General features: G+C 39.2%; 1 protein-coding gene across 7 annotated transcripts in view; it reads left to right on the forward strand.

Moving 5' to 3' along the window:
• Positions 1-808: 808 nt before the first annotated feature.
• The window catches only part of PCCA (propionyl-CoA carboxylase subunit alpha), a 350,996-nt gene continuing 331,025 nt past the window's right edge, over positions 809-20,779 (forward strand). For 4 of the 7 annotated variants that reach the window (XM_065895812.1, XM_065895815.1, XM_065895813.1 and 1 more), the window contains exons 1-4: positions 809-913; positions 9,931-10,008; positions 12,089-12,136; positions 12,245-12,313. In XM_065895812.1, the coding sequence (XP_065751884.1) occupies positions 809-913; positions 9,931-10,008; positions 12,089-12,136; positions 12,245-12,313 (300 nt within the window). The remainder of the gene's footprint in view (positions 914-9,930; positions 10,009-12,088; positions 12,137-12,244; positions 12,314-20,779) is intronic. The other 3 variants (XM_065895814.1, XM_065895818.1, XM_065895819.1) reach the window with 1 other exon arrangement.

Genomic DNA, 20,779 nt, shown 5'->3' on the forward strand with positions numbered 1-20,779 from the left:
CTATAAATTCAGTTTCTTAAAATGGGAAATGTATAGGCCAATAGGGTTCTTGTAAAGATTAAAAGAGACAAAATTTGAGGCATCTAACAAGGTCCAGCCCTTAGTAGTTGTATTAATAAGCGTGCCGACTTGCAAGCAACAGAAACTGACTTTGGTTATGGCTAATTCCTCTGACACGCAGATGTTAGTATATGCAGAAGAGGTAGGGCTTGAGCTGGGATCTCTGATTTCTAGACCTAGAGCGTTTTCTATGTTACCACATTTGTCCAAAACCTTACCTTGGTTTGGCGCTTTGCAACTTACGCCTTCAAACTTACAGGATCTTAGTTTGGGTACCTGCCTGGAACTTAGGACACTCGAGACTGTAGGGTGGCCCTGGGCTGAGGGGTGGTCAAGGGGCGGAGTTACCTCACTGACGTTCGCTGTCCGCACAGCGTGTAGGTTGCTAAGTGGAAGCTGGCGCAATACGGGCTTTACCCCAAGCAGGCGCGGATCAACCGCCGCCAGAACACACACGTGTCCTCCCTGCCTCGCTCATTGCCGGGATAGTGTCGGGCCGGCAGCCCCAAGCTGGCTCCTGGCGGGCCGCTCAGCCAGACTCCCCCGCGGCCCAGCACGCGCTTGCCCAGCATCCAGGTTCCCGGCTCCCGCGGTTGGGCGAGTCCCGCTCCCGGTTCCTCCCTTCCCCGCAGTAAGGGGCGGGGCCACGGACCCCAGGCTCGTGATTGGCCGAATTCTAGGCGCTCCCTTTCTCCGACTCCTTCCGCGGGGTGAGAGGTCAGCGGAGCTCAGCTCTGCAGGGGCAACAATGGCGGGGCTTTGGGTCGGGGAGGCCGCGCTGGTCACAGCAGGACGGCGTGGACGGCGGTGGCTGCAGCCACTGTTGCGGAGCGCGGCGCTATGGACCCTGAAGGTGAGGAGCGCCGGGACTCCCCGTGGGCCTGGGCCTCATTGGGCTCCCAGCCCCGCACCGCCAGGCGGTGGCTAGTGCTGCGTAGAGCGCTCCGTAGGTGTCCGGGCGACATTCGGCGCCGGGTTCCGCGTCGGACCGTGCCCCTAACTCCCTCTCCCTCCGGAGTTCGCCCTGGAGCGGGGCAGAGCCGGCGTCCTTCGCCCCAGCTGTTACTCGGAGTATCATGGAGGGCCGAGCGGCCCAAGGAGCCTGTAGGCGTGAGTTTTCTGCTTTCTCGGGAGCGGCTGACAGCCACCTGGTTGTAATGTATGTGCATCTCCCGTGCTCCCGCTCTTGGGCCATGAGGTTTTGGCTTGTCTTGAGCTTTCCAGGTGTATTTTTAAGGGTCCTTATCGTTTCCATTTTCTTTTGCCTCCTTCCTGCTTTGAAGGGACACTAAATTGCTGCTCAAGTAGTGTTAGGGTTTTGAGTTTGTCTCACCTTTTAAAGTATCATAAGATGTCAGGATTGCTATTACCTTTGCTTGAGTTGAGAGCCTATTTTAATTGTATTATATCATATTATATACTGTATATGCATATTGTGAGTTTTTCTCTTCTCTGTAGTGGTTAGCCTGATGTTTGTGCTCTTCTAAACACATCTCTGCACTGAATGTTCTAGGGTTTTCATGGTGGTAGCCTTGACTTATATGTTGGAGTGTTTGTGTGTGGCTCTTAACACTTTTTCTCTTCAACATGGAGTCTCTTGTAATTTCTAAACGAAGACTGCCTAACTTACTTTATTAACAGAGTTTAAGTCACTTGAACAAATTATTTAAAATAAAGGTTTCTCTGAAAACCACCTGTTACCTTCCTTTTAAAAAAACAGGCACGTAACTTGATTTATTGTCATTTAACTTTTAGAATTGGAAGACACGATAGAGATGATTTGGCGCATCCTACTCTTTTAAAGAGGAGGGAGCTTAGTCCCAGGTGAGAAGTGTTCAGCCACAGCTGAACATGGAAGTGAAAGTAAGTCTGCAGGTGCATTAGCTTAGTGTCAGCTTTAGAATGCCCACTCTCAAAAAACCCGAAGTTTGTGTGGGCACACAATTTATTGTTTCTTAATCTTTAGTGTTCTTTCATCTTTTAATCTTTTTTGGCCACATCACTTGCAGTTGCAAAACTCTGAATGCATTTATTGATGTGTAGGAGGCAGCATGGTGTGGTGGGAAGGCATGGGCTTTGGAGTCACACAGATGAAGTTTGGTATATTAAATAAGTCATCTCTTTGGGCCTCCACTTCTTCCTTTCAGCTGTTTTTTTTTTTCCCAGCAAGTCTTTCTCTACTTCCTGTGTTCCATCTCTATGAAATGAATATAATTTCTCTTTTAGAACATTTAGTCTGTTAAGGAGACAGACAAGTGTAAAATGCTATTAGGGGAGAGGTCCTAGTGCTGTATAGAAGAAAATAAAATGGAGGGATTTGACCAAGTCTAGATTTTGAGCTTTGTGTCCTAGATAGTGTTCTGGTGCTCTACTTGAATTAATTTATTCAGTCCTCACAACAGCCATATAATCCCCATTTACAGATGAAGAAATTGAGGCACAGTTTTATGTGACTTGCTCAAACCATGCCTAAGGTAAGGGAGTTTTCCTTTGGAAGTGAAAATTGAAACAAGTTTTGAAGGACAAAGTGACTTTTTTCTAGGCAAAGATAGAAGAAAGAGGTGAACGTTATATGTGAGAGAGCAGCACGTACAAAAGTCCTGGGCCAGAGGGCATGACAAGGTAGGAGAACTGAGAAAAGCCTACTGAGGCTCTGGTATTGAGATTAGATGGTGCTGGGGAGGTAGGTAGGAGTCAGACCATGCTGGGCCTTGCTGTAGGCCGTGCTTGGTTTTATGGGAAACCATTCATGTTGGAGTTGGGAGGGATTATTACACTGACATATTTTAGTGTGGAGAGGCTGAGAGAGAAGGAAGTTGTTACTCTGTTTACTGCTGTACACTTATTGTACAACATATAAACTGATTTTTCTTACCCAGTTTCTTCCTTTTAATGTGTTGGCAGAGCCTGCATCTTGTCTATTTCTGTTTTCTTTCTTTTTTAAAAAATACTTATTTATTTATTTGGCTGCACCGAGTCTTAGTTTTTCTCTTTTGTTACTGTTTTACAAAAGATGCAGTGATAGTTTACATCTCATTGGTTGCTATTAATCTGGCACTTAGTGAAAGTTATAGTGTGTAAGAACAGTTCTATGGCAGTGGGATGGTTAGGTTTCCTAGAAGCAGAGCCTGAAGAGGGATTTTGTGCAGGTGGTAGTAGTTGAGAAGAATGAAGAAAGCAGGCTAGAGCAGGGGAAAAAAATCTAAGCAAGGAAGGGGCTCCAGATGGAAACTAGATTCAGTTTCATCCCACAGGGGAGCCCTGGAGCAGTGGTTCTCAAAGCAGGGGACTCCAGCCAGTGGCGACAGCGGCGACAGCAGCATTACCTGGGTACTTGCTAGGAATGCACATCTTCTAGCTCTGCCCTAGACCTGCCAAGTTTGGAAATCTGGGGTTAGAGCCCAGCCATCTGTTTTTTTTTTTTTTTTTTTGGCGCTACGCGGGCCTCTCACTGTTGTGGCCTCTCCCGCTGCGGAGCACAGGCTCCGGATGCGCAGGCTCAGCAGCCATGGCTCACGGGCCCAGCCGCTCCGCGGCATGTGGGATCTTCCCGGACCGGGGCACGAACCCGCGTCCCCTGCATCGGCAGGCGGACTCTCAACCACTGCGCCACCAGGGAAGCCCCAGCCATCTGTTTTAACAAGCCCTTCTCCAGGTGATACTGGTGCACAGTTAGGTTTGAGAAGCACTGTTCTAGTTCAGCCCTGTGCAATAAACATAAAATGTGAGCTGCAAATGTAATTTAATATTTTCTAGCACATTAACATTTTTTTTAAAAGGTTAAATATTAATGTACTTTATTTAACCCAGTATATTTAAAACATTTCAATGTTAATGTAAAAAATTAACAAGGTTTTTTTGGTTGTTTGTTTTTGGTATTAAGTCTTCAAATCTGGTGTGTATTATACACTTGGAGTACATTGGAATTTGGACTGGCATATTTCAAGTGCTCAGAAGCTGCCTGTGGCTAGTGGCTGCCATATTGGACAGCCAGCACTAAAGCACAGATTGCAATACTAAATTGGACCCACCTTGAGATGCGGGGTGGGGGCAGCCTTTTGAACCCTGTATGAGTCAGTCATTGGCTGTGGGCTGGGAGGGATGTAGCTCCCAGGCTTGATGGAGAACTCCTGTCTAGTTGAGGCAAATGGGGCAAACTAGGGAGCAGGTGTGAGCCATGAGTAGGATACATGTACAGAGTACACCCAGAGTACACCAACTGGGGGCCTTCACCGCCTGGTGAACAGGTTCTGGATGTACACCAACATCTGCTACAGGTGGGGTGGGAGGAATGGCCTGGTTGGGGAGCTGTAGTGGAATGAGGAAGTTTTAAAGTTGATGTATATAGTTCTCTGGTGTTCCAGCTTTTACTATGGAGGCAGAGCTGGAGAATCTTGAGTTTTATTCCCCCAGTTTTATTGAGAAGTAATTGACATGAATCTTGAGATTTGATCATCTCTCTCAAATGTTACGTATTCAGCCTAGCTTGTAACAGAAGGTCTTGGCAGACAGTTGAAGATTGGGATGGCAAGTGAGGTCCTGAAGGCTAAATAGTCAATGTCTGTGAAGGAAAAGCTGTGCTTAAGTGAAAAAGCCTGACTTCCGGCAGTGTTTTTAAAGGTTTTTTTTTCTGGTCACTGTGGTTCTGTTAAAATGCTGAAAGAAATATTTGGCTGGTGCGTCCCAGCTCTGTGTCGTGAAATGTGAAAGAGAGGACCTTCGCCTGGAAGTTTTGAAAATGAAGCACTATCAAATATTTACTTTTACTTGGTAAGAGCATGTTATGGCTCCATTAATCCACAATTTTGAGGATGGTTTCTTTGAAGCATTGGTTGGCCAATAGGTTTGTTCGGGGTTTTCTGTAACATCTTATAGTAAAACCCGAATGAACTTTTTGGCCAACCCCAATAGCATGCATCCTGATAATGAATTAACCTGTCAACAGAATTGTTTTAGTATTATACACCTGAATGCCGCTGTGGTTATGTTAAGAGGAATACTTTTGGTTTGGCAGGATTAGTGTTTAAATTCTTCTTTAAACATGAGTCTAGTGGATTTACCAGTTTGGGCTGCCACCTGAGGCCACATCCAGAATGTGAAAGTAGGTGGTCTCCTAGTTAGAAAAGGGCAGTCCTTGTTGGCAATGGCCGGAAGGCATGTGAACAGTTTGTGTACAAGCTGTACCCCTTTTTTTGGTTAACAGTTATTGTATGCTTACTTTAACATATGCAAAACTGTGCTAGGCATTTTACACATTCTCATTTAATCCTCATGGCAGCCTTATGTCCTAGATAAGTAGTTTTTATGCCCAGTTTATATGTGAGGAAAATTATGTTTAAGAAATGTCAGAGCCAGCATTTGAACCGGGGTCTGAATCTGAGTCTAGATCACAGCTCTTATATTATTACTTTTATGGGAACTCCAAAATGGCCTGGTTTTATTTATTCATTTATTTGTTTGTTTTTTTATGGCTGCGTTGGGTCTTCATTGCTGCCTGTGGGCTTTCTGTAGTTGCGGTGAGCGGGGGCTACTCTTCGTTGCTGTGTGGGGGCTTCACATTGGCTCTAGGCGCGTGGGCTTCAGTAGTTGTGGCTCGTGGGCTCTAGAGCACAGGCTCAGTAGTTGTGGCGCACGGGCTTAGTTGCTCCACGGCATGTGGGATCCTCCTGGACCAGGGCTTGAACCCGTGTCCCCTGCATTGGCAGGCGGATTCTTAACTGCTGTGCCACCAGGGAATCCCTGGCCTGGTATAATTTTAAGAAAGAAAGCTACAGCTGCATAATTGGATTTAGTTTTTGTGTAAAATCTTCCATTTTCTTGGTGCTTTACCATTTATAAAGGCTTGATTTTTTTTTTTTTTTTTCAACAGCCCTGTAGGAAAGCAAGGGAGGTGTCATCTAGTACATTTTATAGATGGAAGCTGGAGTCCAGAGAAATTATGTGCTCAATGTTTCATACCTATGAAGCAGTGGAGCTAAGAGTTGATCCAGGTCTTGTGGCTCTGAAGGTCGTGCTACTTCCCACGTGCCACATTGTTAGCTGGCATTTCTTTTCTAAGTGTGGAAAATATTGGAAATCTTTATTCTTGCAGAAGAGAACCAATGCAGTACATTATTGGGAAGTCATTTTGCATACACTGACCTTTCTCCTTTTGGCTGTCATAGGCTAAATAGTCTTTATAAATAGAGTTGATTAAAGTTTCTCCTTTGAACACACTTGTTCTAGGAAGTATCTTAAAAGAATTTTGGACTGAGCTTGTAGCCAGTTTTTTATATGCTTAAGAAAAATAACATTAAAAATGCTATGTAGAGGTCCAAATTAGCAGAATTCTACTAACTTGTCCTTTGTATTAAAAAAAAAAATTATGTTGTAGCTCTACAAAATTATCTGATTTTTGACTTGTGTTCTTTCTAACTTTGAACTTCCATGAAGGTCTGCCAGGAGTAAACAGGAACACAAGAGAGCCGTTGTGGGGCTGACTGCAAACCAGTTTGGACTTGCTATGGGAATGGCCCAAACTCTTGTTTTCCCTCAGTAGTTTGTTATGATTGCTAGTACCGTTTCTACTTCTAGTTTCTTGGCTAACTAGGGGCATCTATGTTTTTTAAATTTTGGGGCCACATTATCACAAATTCATATGTGTACAAGCTGTATGCTTTCTTTTTTTGATAATGGTGGTAAAATATAATCTGTTAGATCTTCAGAACCAACTATTTAAAAATAGTAATAAAAAGATTTTAAAAACCCCAATTTGATCAGTTAGGTGTAGTGCTAGTTCTTCCCCTACATTTTGGTCAGGTGTAATTTGTAAGAGTTAATTTAGTTTTAAGAACTGTGTGGTATAGACATTTTTGAGTTTTATGTTATTGGTAGTTTCCTGAAAGTAAATGTGTATTACATTGAGTCAGCTGACCCAAACATTTCTCAGAGCTTGAATTGTTCTAGGTTAGAAACTGTTCTGTTGGGACCAAGTTTAGCTTAGTCCATTTTTCATGAGACCATCTGATGAGATAGAGTCCTGAGGTTTTTATTCCCAAAGGTATTCTAGAAACTTAATTCATATTTATTCAGATCTCTGAAATTAGCTCTATTTCCACCGAATAGCTCAGCGTTTGTTGCTCTTGGACCAGTTCAGCAGTGAGATCCATGTCACCATCCTCTTGGCCCACATGTTCAGTTTGGATTAACTGTATATTCTTCATAATTGTCCGATGCTTGCACATGTTAGAATCTCTGTACTAAGCTCTTGTTTTTTGAATAATAGTGGTGTAGGTTAGTAGGGACCTTAGAGAAAACTCATCTGAGCTTTCATTTCTCAGTAGAGGGCGGAGGAGTTAAAGTGGTTTGCTCAAGTCCTAGAAATAGTGTCAGCTGAGCTAGGGTTAGAACTCAGGTTCCTTGGTTTCTTCTCCCAGAGTTCTTTCCCAGGCGGTATTCTGGGACGTGTTCCCTTCCCCAGACATAAACATCGCTGTTTATTCTCTCTCTCCAAAGCTAATTAGAATACCTAAAATGTCTACCCCAGATTGTGTTTTGTCTCTGGAAGACTCACATTTGGTTTTTGCCATCAGGAATCAGTTACGCCCTTTATTTGTTAGTGACTAAAGACACATGTATGATTTTGCCTTTTGTAAAAGGATATGTTGACATGTTCCTACAACAGAACATTATGTGCCTTATGATATTAGGAAAAATTTGTAAAACTGTAAACTGTTTTGTTTCATTTTATAAAATTGATAGGAAGCTGGTATGCTATTTACTTTCTTGTGTAAATATCCTAGCGCTACCTTGCAGCGGAATAAATGTGAGAAATTCCCACGTAGGTTTTGCTTTTCTTTATATTTAGAGTTCGCTTTCTGCATTGGCTGAGGCTGTAAACACAAGATCTGATTTTTAGGGGAGGGAGTATTATCTTTATCCTATTAAGTTTGATATAAGAGTAAAGTTCGCAGATTATAGCTATTCTGCTGAGGGCAGTGGAAGACTGAATTTTTATTTGAACACATAGGAGTGGTGAGACCCCCTTGGTAGATTGTTTTTTACCCCAAATCATATCTTTGCACAGATGTTATTGTTAATGTGGGAAGTGCCACTATTTGTATTATCTCAAAATAAAAAACTTCAGAATGCTTTTAATAGATCTGTGCTTAAATCTTGTTACTCTTGCAGCCTAGCCCTTGTGACTTGAAAACTTAAAATTCTTGAGACTCAGTTTTCTCATTTTTAAAATTGGGACTAATACTCTTGAACTCACAGGGATGCTTGCATGACTATGAGAGTGAGTTTTGTTCTGTGAAAGAGACACAGTAATAAAGTCAATTTTCCCATTCTCAGTTCATTGTTCATCATCAGTCCTTTTTACTTGGTAATGTAGGTTTTGTTTTGTAAAGTGTATCTACTGCATTCACTTTTGCATAAAGATTACATTTTGTAATTTGGGGCTATATATTTCTAAAAAATAACTATACATCTTTTTCATTTTAAAATGTTATAAAATTTTTTTGCTTCGTATTTGAGTTATGATATTAGAAAATTCTCCGACGTAGTACCTGTTGCCTTTTGCCCCTGTCCACCCACCCCCCTTTTTTTTGGCTGTGCTGGATCTTGGTTGCTGCTCGCGGGGTCTTTGGTTGCAGCGAGCTGGGGCTACTCTTCCTTGAGATGTGTGGGCTTCTCATTGCGGTGGCTTCTCTTTGTGCGGAGCATGGGCTCTAGGTGTGCGGTTTCAGTAGTCGCAGCACATGGGCTCAGTAGTTGCGGCTCATGGGCTCTAGCGCACAGGCTCAGTAGTTGTGGCGCATGGGCTTAGTTGCCCCTCAGCACGTGGGATCTTCCCGGACCAGGGATCGAACCTGTGTCCCCTGCATTGACAGGTAGATTCTTAACCACTGGACCACCAGGGAAGTCCCCCACCGCCTTTTTTTTTCTTGGTCTACCTTCATCAGTGACTACTGGCTGAATTATTTTCTTAAACTTTGGCTATAACCTTTATTAGTGATTATTCTTAATGTTTTAAAGGCTTAAGATATACTTTTTTTTTTTTTTTTTTTTTTTTGCGGTACGCGGGCCTCTCACTGTTGTGGCCTCTCCCGTGGCGGAGCACAGGCTCTGGACGCACAGGCTCCGGATGCACAGGCTCCGGATGCACAGGCTCAGCGGCAGTGGCTCACGGGCCCAGCCGCTCCACGGCATGTGGGATCTTCCCATACCGGGGCACGAACCCATGTCCCCTGCATCGGCAGGCGGACTCTCAACCACTGCGCCACCAGGGAAGCCCCCAAGATATACTTTTTCCACAAACATTTATGGTAATGAATTAGAAGTGAACTTGATTATTAGTATTACCTTTTCATTTTTATTTGCCAAACCATGTTTATACCAGAATAAGTAAAATAAGAAATCATGTTTAAGACATTAGCAAATAAAAAATAATATTTTGTTATTTTCTGGCCGCTGTTAAAATTGAAGCTCTTTGAATGCCAAGTCACTGGTTTTATGTTGTATAAAGTTCTGCATGGTATGTGACATTCTGATCCTGCCATGTCAGTCTGCATGATCAGAAAGACCTTTCTTCTAATTTTACTTGACCCATTGGCTCTTATTATACTTTTCTGGAGATTGTTTTGATGCCTTTGGTTTCCTCATGTGTGCCAAGGGGATGTGTCTAGTTATGATTTACCTTCTATAGTTATGGTATGTTGCTTAGAACTACATATATTGATTGATGAAACACTGTAGCTAGAAGCATACTGGAAGAATTACCCTGAAAAATATTTACTTGAAAATAAACTTGAAAATGAAGGAACTTGAAAAATAAAGTTCATTCAAGTATCTGTAGTTTATTTCACTTTCTTTTTTTTCTTTTGATAGCATGTTCCACATTATTCAAGACAGCATTTAGTGGTGTCTCGTAGTCTCTGTTCAGTGGGATATGATTCTAATGAAAAAGTAAGTATTTAAAAAATACTTTTAACAGTTAAGTTATAATGGTTTTACTTTGTTGTCTCCACGTTATGTTCACTGGGTAGATTAAATTTTATTGATGCTGTGTAATTATTTATTGCTCTACATCATAGGTTTTATAAGTGCTCAGTCTTTGTTCCTTTTTTCATTGTGGGCCACAACCTGAGTCTTTAAATTTTGTATTTTTACCTATACCACAAATCGAATAAATTTACAATGTGTTTCCCTTGTTTTCAGCAGGATCACTAATACAACATTCTTTCTTAGACTAGGCAGTTGAGAGATTTTGATTAAACTATTGGGTTTTTTTTTCATTTACTTAGTATTTGTAAGATTCATTTTGAATGAAGGCAATTATGGGTATTGTAAATTTTGGGACAGGGAAATTCCAGTTAAAATCTTGATACATGATAATGTTTGAGGCTTGTAAGAGGAGAGATAAAGGAACTAGAAGTGGTGATTGGAGGTGAAACATGATTTGGTGACAATAAAGGCATCAAAGAAGGCAGAAGAAGAGTTTTGGTTAAGATGAGATGGTTCAAGTTGAATGTCCTTAAAGTAGAACTAATATGAATGATTATCTGAGAATGAAATAGTCTTCTAACTTGTTGGTTGACGTATGCAAAACTACTCAAAAGAATCTGGAGGCTCGGGGAAAAAAGGGTGTATATCACTGCAGTTCAAAAGAAATACATTGTGAACACAATTGTAGGGCATATGTAATTTTATGTTTTCTAATAGCCACATTAAAAAGAAACAGGTGAGGGCTTCCCTGGTGGCGCAGTGGTTGGGAGTCCGCTTGCCGATGCAGGGGACACGGGTTCGTGCCCCTGTCTGGGAAGATCCCACACGCCGCGGAGCGGCTGGGCCCGTGAGCCATGGCCGCTGAGCCTGCACTCCGCAACGGGAGAGGCCACAACAGTGAGAGGTCTGCGTACTGCAAAAAAAAAAAAAAAAAAAAAAAAAGAAACAGGTGAAATTAACTTTAATGTATTTTATTTTATTTTATTATTTTTTATGTTTTGGCTGTGCCACAAGGCATGAGGGATCTTAGTTCCCCGACCAGGGATCGAACCTGTGCCCCCTGCATCGGCAGGCAGACTCTCAACCACTGCGCCACCAGGGAAGCCCAATATATGAGTACTATTAAGATTATATATAACTTTTCTTTTAGAAATATAACTAAAGCTTAAAAAAATAGTTCCATTTAACGTGTAACAATTCACTAAGCTAGCAGTCGTTGTGTACTAAAATGTGTTGCATCCAAATTACTTATAATTGTTTGTGTGCATTTCTTTAAAAGGATTAGCCTGTACACGTTTAGAGTAGGGAGAGAACCTTGTTAAATAGTTTCCCATTAGAATGTTATCAATTTATATATGTGGAAGTCAAGAGATTTCAATTTACAGAGATTGATTTGCTTAGAGTCAAATAGATCATTAATGGCAAAGCTGGGCTTAGAAATTAGGTCTCTAGCCCCACACAGAATGGAACTTCTTTTTCTATTATATGGCCTCAGCTGTTTAAAAATTTGGTGCTTATTCAAACTTAACATTGTACTCAAATAGCATAACCTGCTTTGTCTGGGAATCTTTGGAAATAAGCATAAATAGTATCTGTTCTCATTTATCAAAAGTATCATTTAATGCTGTGGCCCAATCCCAAAGAGATAGCATATAAATTATATCAGACTTCCCTTTGATAAACATAACACTTAGAATTTCCCTGAATTTAGAAAATAAGTAAATTCTCAAGCAATTTCTTCTAAAGTTTCTTAGTATTCTGAAATATCATTTGAAGATTATCTTTTGGCAAGAGAATTTAGTCCCCTTTTGAATTATCTAACCTAGTCAATTGATGCTTTAAGAGGATAATTATAATGCCAGATACTACCAGATGAGTTTAGTAGCAGCCTGGTTGTAAATGAACATATGTGTAGTAGTTAATACTACTGTAGGAAGTAATGTTTATTAGGATCATGCCCAATGGTAATTGTGGAAAAGCTTGGTGTTTTCTGGTCCCAAAGCAAGAGTAACAATTTCTTATGTGTTTTTTCTCTTTTTAGACTTTTGATAAAATTCTTGTTGCTAATAGAGGAGAAATTGCATGTAGGGTGAGTGGAATTTTAATCTTATTTTCCATTTTACTCTGTGAATTTTATTATTATTAAATCCCTTTATGAATTACTATTAATAGATAACATTAATGTACTTTAATATAGGTTATTAAAACTTGCAAGAAGATGGGCATTAAGACGGTTGCCATCCACAGTGATGTTGATGCTAGTTCTGTAAGTATATTTGCTTTGTTTGAATTGGGACCTTATTTTGGATCAAATAGAAAAAAGTGAAAGATGTAGGTTTTTTTTGTTGGCTTGAAAAGGTACACAATTAAAAAAAATACCTGTTTAATTACTCACTCTTGTATTAAGCAAAATGGGAGCATCATAATGTCTTCAATATGTATCTTAACTCTTTTATTTTCGAGGCTTTAAAAGCCTAGAATAGAATAAAAATTTGGTAAACTGATTCTGGTCACCAAGTACATTTAAGCAAAGCATGAGAAAGTTAGATTCAAAGATTAATGAAATGTGTTTCTTAAAAAAAATTTATTTATTTTTGGCTGATTTGTGTCTTTGTTACTGAGTGCGGGCTTTCTTTAGTTGCAGCGAGCGGGGGCTACTCTGTTGTGGTGCGCGGGCTTCTCATTGCGGTGGCTTCTCTTGTTGCGGAGCATGGGCTCTAAGTGTGCAGGCTTCATTAGTTGTGGCTCGTGGGCTCTAGAGCGCAGGCTGAGTAGTTGTGGTACACGGGCTTAGTTGCTCCGTGGCATGTGGGATCTTTCCTGACCAGGGCTCGAACCCGGTCCCCTGCATTGGCAGGTGGATTCTTAACCACTGTGCCACCAGGGAAGCCCTAATGAAATGTTTATACAGTGCTGCCTTATGGGAGCACATTTCCGCACAGGATAACTCCACTGTCACTCGGGATGCTGTAATTGTTTAACCTTCCTAAATGCTTTACCATGTGCAGCTGAAAGTTTGATAAATCAAAGTTAGGCTAATGCTAATTGGACATGAACAAAAGAAGGTATAGCGTAAAGCAGTGACTGATATATAATTTTATTGGGGATTTTTATCAAAACAGGCATTTTTAGCAGTAATAAACTATGAATGAGTAGAAAAAAATCCCATGGGAAAAGTGTATGAATTATTGGAACTGTATGACATGAAATGTAAGTAGTTGTACTTTGATATAAGTTACTGTTTTTCATTCTTTCACACAACTTCTGATAACAGGACCTATTGGTAATGTCAGCTTTTATCGTATAGTAATTTAATGCAAAGAATTTTCAGTCTTTGTGATTTTAAAATTTTATCTAGAAGTATGTTGTTCCTGTTGTCTTATTGTGACTCTCTTCCTTTTTTAAAAAGCAAAATGGAAATGATTGCAAGCTACTCTAATTTCCCCAGAATAAAGTTTAAGTATTTATATTATCTAGTTTATTTGGCTGGTACATTTAAAATACTTATCCTTTACTTTAAAAGTAATTAAGCAGTTAAAAAAACTTGTTTTGCGTATGTACTGTTTGATTTGTTTTGAATATTAGTTTCTGGCTTCTTTACTAATAATCTGTTTTAACTGTGATAGTTTCAGTAGTTTATATTCCTCACAAAATATTCATGAAATAATGAGAAAACTGTTGCTTTAATGTCATTCTTGATTGTTAAATAAGGCATTTACCAATAGTGAAGCTACTTCAGAAAAAAGTTTGTGTTACTGTCAAGCCAGTAGTAGATTTAAAATTCACTCTTCTCATCTTGTGTTTATTTTTCAGTGTATTAGCTCAGGCTGTGTTTTCATTCATGGGTAAATTGAGAGAAAAATGTTTGAATTGTGGACAATCACTGTTTTTATTTCAAGCCTAACAACAAACTTTCACTTGTAATTTTTTTTTCATATCACAGTATATAGTTAATTCTCTATGCTGTGTTCTCATAGAGGTGACTGTCGGCATATAGCCAAAATTATTTATATTTCAGCTTTTTCCTATTTGTTTATATTTCAATGTGGTATTACAGAATAATCTACTTCTGTAAGCTGTTGCTCCAAACAGCATGACTAACTTTTCTCACTGTTACATTTCTAGCTTTGTGGACACTTTCCAGACTTTGGCAAAACTGGTTTCAAAAGAGTTGGTTTGAGTTTTAAGTCTTTGTCATTTATCCTTCCTGAAGCAGAGGTGGTAGTTTTTATATTTTAAAGATATTTAGCCACTTTTTTTTTTTTTTAAACCAGAGATTATGACATATAGTTTAAAATAAGATTTGCCAGGCCCCACGATGGGAAGCAAGCAGTGCATGCTTGGTCAAAACTTCCTCTTCATATGACCTCCTGTAAGTCGGTTTCTAGAAAGATACTATAAGTAAAAGCAGGATAATAATGATGGTTAGAATGTTCAAAGTTTGATTTAAGCCTTAGAAATAGGGCCAGATTTGCTATTTGGTTTCTGCTTCAGCCTCGAGAAAGATAAAAAGGTGAATTCCTCTAACAGCATATTTTGCTTCTTTAACATGTGATCACAAAGGTTACCATCATATCTAATGAACTGTATAATATCGGTATTATGAACAAGGCATGCTATTCAGATGTATTATAAATGTTTCAATATTGATTTTCAAGAGGTGAGCATTTTCATTGTTACTTGGAGTAAAAAAATCTTATATGCTTCATGTGTTAATTTCATAAATTGAAATGTAAATACTATTATAGTAGGAAAATACTGCAACAGTTGATTGTGAAAACTATTAATTTTATGTTAAAAACAACTAATTTTTAAGCAGTTAATCAGGGGAAGAAGACTAACAGTTATTACAACTATTAAGTGGTAAGTCACACAAAGAAGGAAAGCCAAGTAACTTGCAAACAGTGAATGTTGAATGGGAAAAAGTTGGCTTTTAAAGACCATTATGCAGTTTTCTTCCATGGGTCCCTTCCATTAAAATGGTGCATTCCCCCCCTTTTAAAATTAATTTTGGGGGGGTGAATCCACGTGCAGGTTTTGTCCCACAACAACCTCTCATGTTACTAACATTTTTGCATTCACCAGTGAAAATTGCCTGACACTGTGATTACTTTGGTTGCTTTTGTCATCTTTGCTGTCTTTTGAAGAATCTTTTGGGTCTACTGCTCCTTTTTGAATCTGCCTGGTTTTTTTTTAAAAGCACAGTTTATTTTTATTTTTGGCTGCGCCATGTGGCTTGCGGGATCTTAGTTCCCTGACCAGGGATTGAGCCCGTGCCCTTGGCAGTGAAAGTGCAGAGTACTAACCCCTGGACTGCCAGGAAATTCCCTGCCTGATTTTTGTATTGTCTTTTTTCTTAAGTATTTGAGTCCTTTCCTGTCTTATTTATAGCATACTTTTTTTTTTATAGCATACTTATTTTAAAGGTTCTATCGTTTTGTTATTTTACTTCAAAATCTTATGTATCTATTTATATTTCTGACTCTTCCTCACAATGGATTGTTTCCTCACATGTGTAGATTTTGTCTTGTGACCTCATATTTGGTATCTTTATTGTTGAACTCCACATGGTTTGGGTTGTCCGGGGTATCACTGACTAATTTTTATATTAATTTCTTGGCGCAAAGGTTGCTGAATTATGAGGATGGGGCAAAACCAGATGAAACTACACACACACACACACACACACACACACACAGACACAGACACACACACACACACACACACACACAGACACACACACACCCTCCCTCCCTCCCTCCCTCCCTCCCTCCCTCCCTCTGTTAAATAGGCCCATGGTTTCTAATTTCCTGAGGAGACTTCTTCCTTTACTTTGAAGCACAGCTGATAATAAGTATGTCTTCTCCCTACTTAGTAGATTATTGAAACCCCACCCCCCTTCACTGAGGATGTAGTCTTTGTTGTGCCATGTGGGATCTAGCTCCCCAACCAGGGGTCGAACCCGGGCCCCCTGCACTGGAGCGTGGAGTCTTAGCCACTGGAGCACCAGGGAAGTCCTGAGGATGTAACCTTTGAGCAACATGGCCTTATGTAGGAGTTTTCCTTCAAATCTTCAGCTCACAATTGGTTCCTTTCTCTGAGAGTTAAAACTCAGTTCTCTAGGTTATTCAGATACCCACTTATACTCTCCAAGATTAGTGGTATCGACTCTAGTGGATACTGTCTGGCTTTTAGCTGCTTCTTCGTTTTTTTTTTTCTCTTCTTCGTTTTTGATCCCTAGGGATTGCTTGTGGTTCTTGTAAGCCAAACTGTTCATTTAAAGAAGTTTGATATATTTAATCTGGGATTTTTAGGTGCTTCTAGGGAGGGTTTGCAGTTATCAGTCTAGTTCGCTTATTGTTGGATTGTCTTAAAATAGGATGATATCCTATTCTCTGTTGAGGAAGTTCTCTTGCTTTCTTTGAGAAGACTGACCCAGAGCAGTCTCAGAGTCAGGCTTTACCCAGGAAAACAGTTCATACGTATTGATGAGATTAGTGCAACTGCATCCAGAGGATGAGGCCAGAGTCAACGAGCAATGTAAAGTACTCCAGTGGGAAATGGTCAGGGCCAGAGAGAGCAAAATAGGGGTTAAGCCTCTTATCAAGTCATGAATTGTCTTTTATGTATCATTCTCCAGGCCCTTATTATTCTTTGAAAAGATTTGGGGAGAATGGTTTATGAGGGGAAAATGGTCCTAGTGGAAAACTATCCTGCTGGGATTGTGATAGGCATTGTGTTTTATCTGTAGATCAGTTTGAGAAATATCTTTATCTCAACATTTTTAAGTCCTCCTATACATGAGCATGGATATTCCATTTGATGATGTTCCACTTATCTACGTTGCTTTAATTTCTTTCAACAATGTTTTGTAGTTTTCAGAGTATAAGTTTTGCACTTACTTTGCTGTATTTATTCCTAAGTATTTTAATATTATTTCTGAGGCTATTAGAATTGCAATTTCATCCTCATTTTTTTTTTTTGGCCTCACCATGCAGCTTGCAGGATCTTCGTTCCCTAACTAGGGATTGAACCCGTGCCCCCTGCAGTGGAAGAGTGGCGTCCTAACCACTGGACCGCCAGGGAATTCCCTAGAATTGCAATTTTTTAATTTCAGTTTTTATTGTTGATTGCAGGTGTATAGGAATACAATTGATTTTTTTTTTTTTTTTTTTTTTTTTTGTGGTACATGGGCCTCTCACTGCTGTGGCCTCTCCCGTGGCGGAGCACAGGCTCCGGACGCGCAGGCTCAGCAGCCATGGCCCATGGGCCCAGCTGCTCCACAGCATGCGGGATCCTCCCAGACCGGGGTGCGAACCCTTGTCCCCTACATCGGCAGGCGGACCCTCAGCCACTGCGCCACCAGGGAAGCCCCAATTGATTTTTTAATAGTGATTTTGTGTCCTGCAACCTTGCTGAACTTGTTTATTAGTTCTAATAGTTTCAAAAAATATAATAGATTCCTTGGGATTCTCTCTAGAAGATCATGTCATGTGTAAAGAGAGATAGGTTTACTTCTTTCTTTTCTAACTGGATGCTTTTTATTTCACAGTCTTGCCTGATTTCCCTTGCTTTAATTTCCAGAATGATACTGAAGGGGAATGGTGAGAGCAGACATCCTGTTTTGTTCCTCATCTTTGGGGGAAAACATTCAGTATTCCACACCTAAGTTTGATTTAGGCTCTGAGATTTTCATAAATTCCCATTATTAGGTTGAGGAAGTGCCCTGCTATTCCTAGTTTGTTGAGAGTTTTTGTCATGATTGAGTGTTGGATTTTTACAAATGCTTTTGCTGTGTCTACTGAGATGATAATGTGGTTTTTATCCTTTATTCCATTGATATGGTATATTACATTAATTAATTTTTGGATGTTAAACTAGCCTTGCATTCCTAGGATAAATCACACTTGGTCATGATGTATAGTCCTTTGTATATATTGCTGGATTCAGTTTGCTGGTGTTTTGTAGAGAATTTTTCATCCATGTTTATAAAAGATATTGGTCTATAGATATCTTTTCGTTTGATGTTTTTGTTTTTGGTATCAGAGTGATACTGGCCTCATAGTATAAGATGGGAAGTGTTCTCTCATCTTCTGTTGTTTTGGAAGAGTTTGTGAAGAATTGGTATTAATTATTCCTGAAATGTTTGGTGAAATTCACCAGTGAAGCCATCTGGGTCTGAGCTTTTCTCTGTGGGTAGTTTTTGATTACTAATTCAGTCTCTTGTAGATTTATTGAGATTTTCTGTTTCTTCCTGAGTTAGTGTCTATAGTTTGTCTTTCTAGGAATTTGTCCATTTCATCTTAAGTTATTGTTTATTATGTGATTGTTTATAGTATTTTTTTAATCATTTTTATTTCTATAAGGCTGGCAGTAATGTCTCTTTCATTCCTGGTTTTAGTTATTTGAGTTTTTTCATGTTTTCTTTGTCATTTTAGCTAACGGTTTTCAGTTTCATTGACCTTTTCAAAGAACCGACTTTTGGTATCATTGATTTCTCTCTTTTTAAATTCTCTATGTCATTTCTATTTACACTAGTTTTTGTTTCCTTCATTCTGCTCGCTCTGGGTTTAGTTTGCTCTTTTAAAAAATAGTTTCTTAAAGTAGAAAAACTAGATTGTTTTGAGGTCTTTTTAATACAGGTGTTTAACCGTTCATTTTTCTCTATTGTTTTAGCTGCATCCCATGTTTTGACATATTGTATCTTCATTTTCATTTCTGAAAGTAATTTCTGGTTGCCCTTTTGATTTCTTTGACCCACTTGTTATTTAGGAGTTTGTTGTTTAATTCCACATATTTATGAGTTTCCCAAGTTTATTTCTATTATTGATTTCTAATTTCCTTCTTTTTTGGTCAGAGAATGTGTTTTCTACTGTTTCTATCCTTTAAAATTTTTTGATGTTTGTTTTATGGACTAGCATATGATCTGTCCTGGAGAATGTTCCATGTGAACTTAAGAATGTGTATTCTGCTGCTGCTGGGTGGAGTGTTCTATAGATGTCTTTTAGGACTGGTTGGTTCATAGGGATATTTAAGTCATCTGCTTCCTGGCTGATCTTCTGGTGGTTCTATTCATTATTGAAAGTGGGGTTTAACCTGGTTTTAAAAGCCTTTAAAAAATGTTAGGTAGTTATTCAGTTTTGCTCAGTTTACAAAACTGGTGACAAATAATTGTGTGTAGGCCTGCAACTCTGTGCATGAAAGCACCTGAATAAGGTAGGAAATAATTGACTAAAGGACTCTTGAGTGTCCAGGCCTAGAGATTCTTGCAAGGATTCTTTGAAATTTTCAGGAAGCAAGAAATTTTTTAAAGAAATTTTGACACTATTTAAATTGCTCTAGACTTAGAGAAAGAAAAATAGATTTCCATTTCTTTTTATGAAACCAGCATAGTAATTCAGAAATCAAAATCTGGGCAAAGATAGTAAGCAAAAAATAAAATTACAATGACTGTAATTATATATTGATAGAAGAATCCTAAGTAATAGAAAATAGAATAAAATTTATTTAAGTAATATGCTGCAGTCATGCAGAGTGTATTCATGACATTTCAGTATGGTTCAAGACACTAATAGACACTATTAATTTAATTAAATATACTAATAAGTTAGTAGAGGAAAACTATATGATCATCTTGATGGAAGCCTAGATGTCATGTAAAAGACATTCACTGTCTTCTTGTAAAATCCTTAGTAAAACAGGATTAAATAAATACTGCCCTCCCAGAATGAAGAGGTCATACCTCATAGGAAGCATTCTCATGGAAGTCAGGATGAAGACCCATACATTTACTGTCACCACTAGTATTTAATAGCATCCTAGAAGTGCTCGGCAATGCAGTTAGGCAAGAGTTATAAAATGGTGGACAGGAAAGGCAGAAATAATAAAATTGTATCGAGTTTCTAGTTATACCGGCAACTGAACAACTCTTTAGAAACAGTAAGAAAAGTCTCTGTGGTAGTTAAAAAATAAATACAAAGAAATCTGTAGCTTTCCTAAATATCAACAAGGTAGAAAATACAACTTAAAATTTAACCTCCTGGAAGTAGTGGCAAAGATAAAACACTTTATGATATGAATTTAAAATGAATTCGTACGACTTATATGAGAACTTCTTATTTTTATATAAGGAAACAATATTGTGAATGCTAGTTATTTCTAGATCTACGTTTTTGTATTAAATCCTAATAAATGTAATAATGTAACAGTGGTGGGGGGGGGATTGACAAAGGAGTAAATATGCAAGAATGGCCTAGACAATTTTGAGGAAAATTGAAGAGGGAACTGTACTAACAGATGTTAAAAAAATATTGGGGACTTCCCTGGTGACCCAGTGGTTAAGACTCCACGCTTTTACTGCACGGAGCATGGGTTCGATCCCTGGTCACGGAACTAAGATCATGCGTGCCACACAGGACCAAAAAAAAAAAAATTGTAATACCTTATAAAGTGAAAATTATTAGGACCATTACATAAAATTTTGGAGCAAGATGAGACACATTTATGAAATAAATTGATTAGATTTTAGGTAGAGGGCTGATGTGGGAGATTTTATTTAAGAGGACCTTATTAATACTATATTGGCTTAGAAGGCAGGAAAGGTGGATTGTAGGGTTTTATGCCACTAATGTACTGTGATTTTAGGTAGTCCCAGAGAAGTTAAGAAATGATAAGGAATGAGAAATGTTTGATGGTTTTGGTGACTGGGACTTTTTAAATGGGTAGGTAGGTT

This window comes from Phocoena phocoena, chromosome 18 (assembly GCF_963924675.1).
Source record: "Phocoena phocoena chromosome 18, mPhoPho1.1, whole genome shotgun sequence".
NCBI classification, from domain to species: Eukaryota; Metazoa; Chordata; class Mammalia; order Artiodactyla; family Phocoenidae; genus Phocoena; species Phocoena phocoena.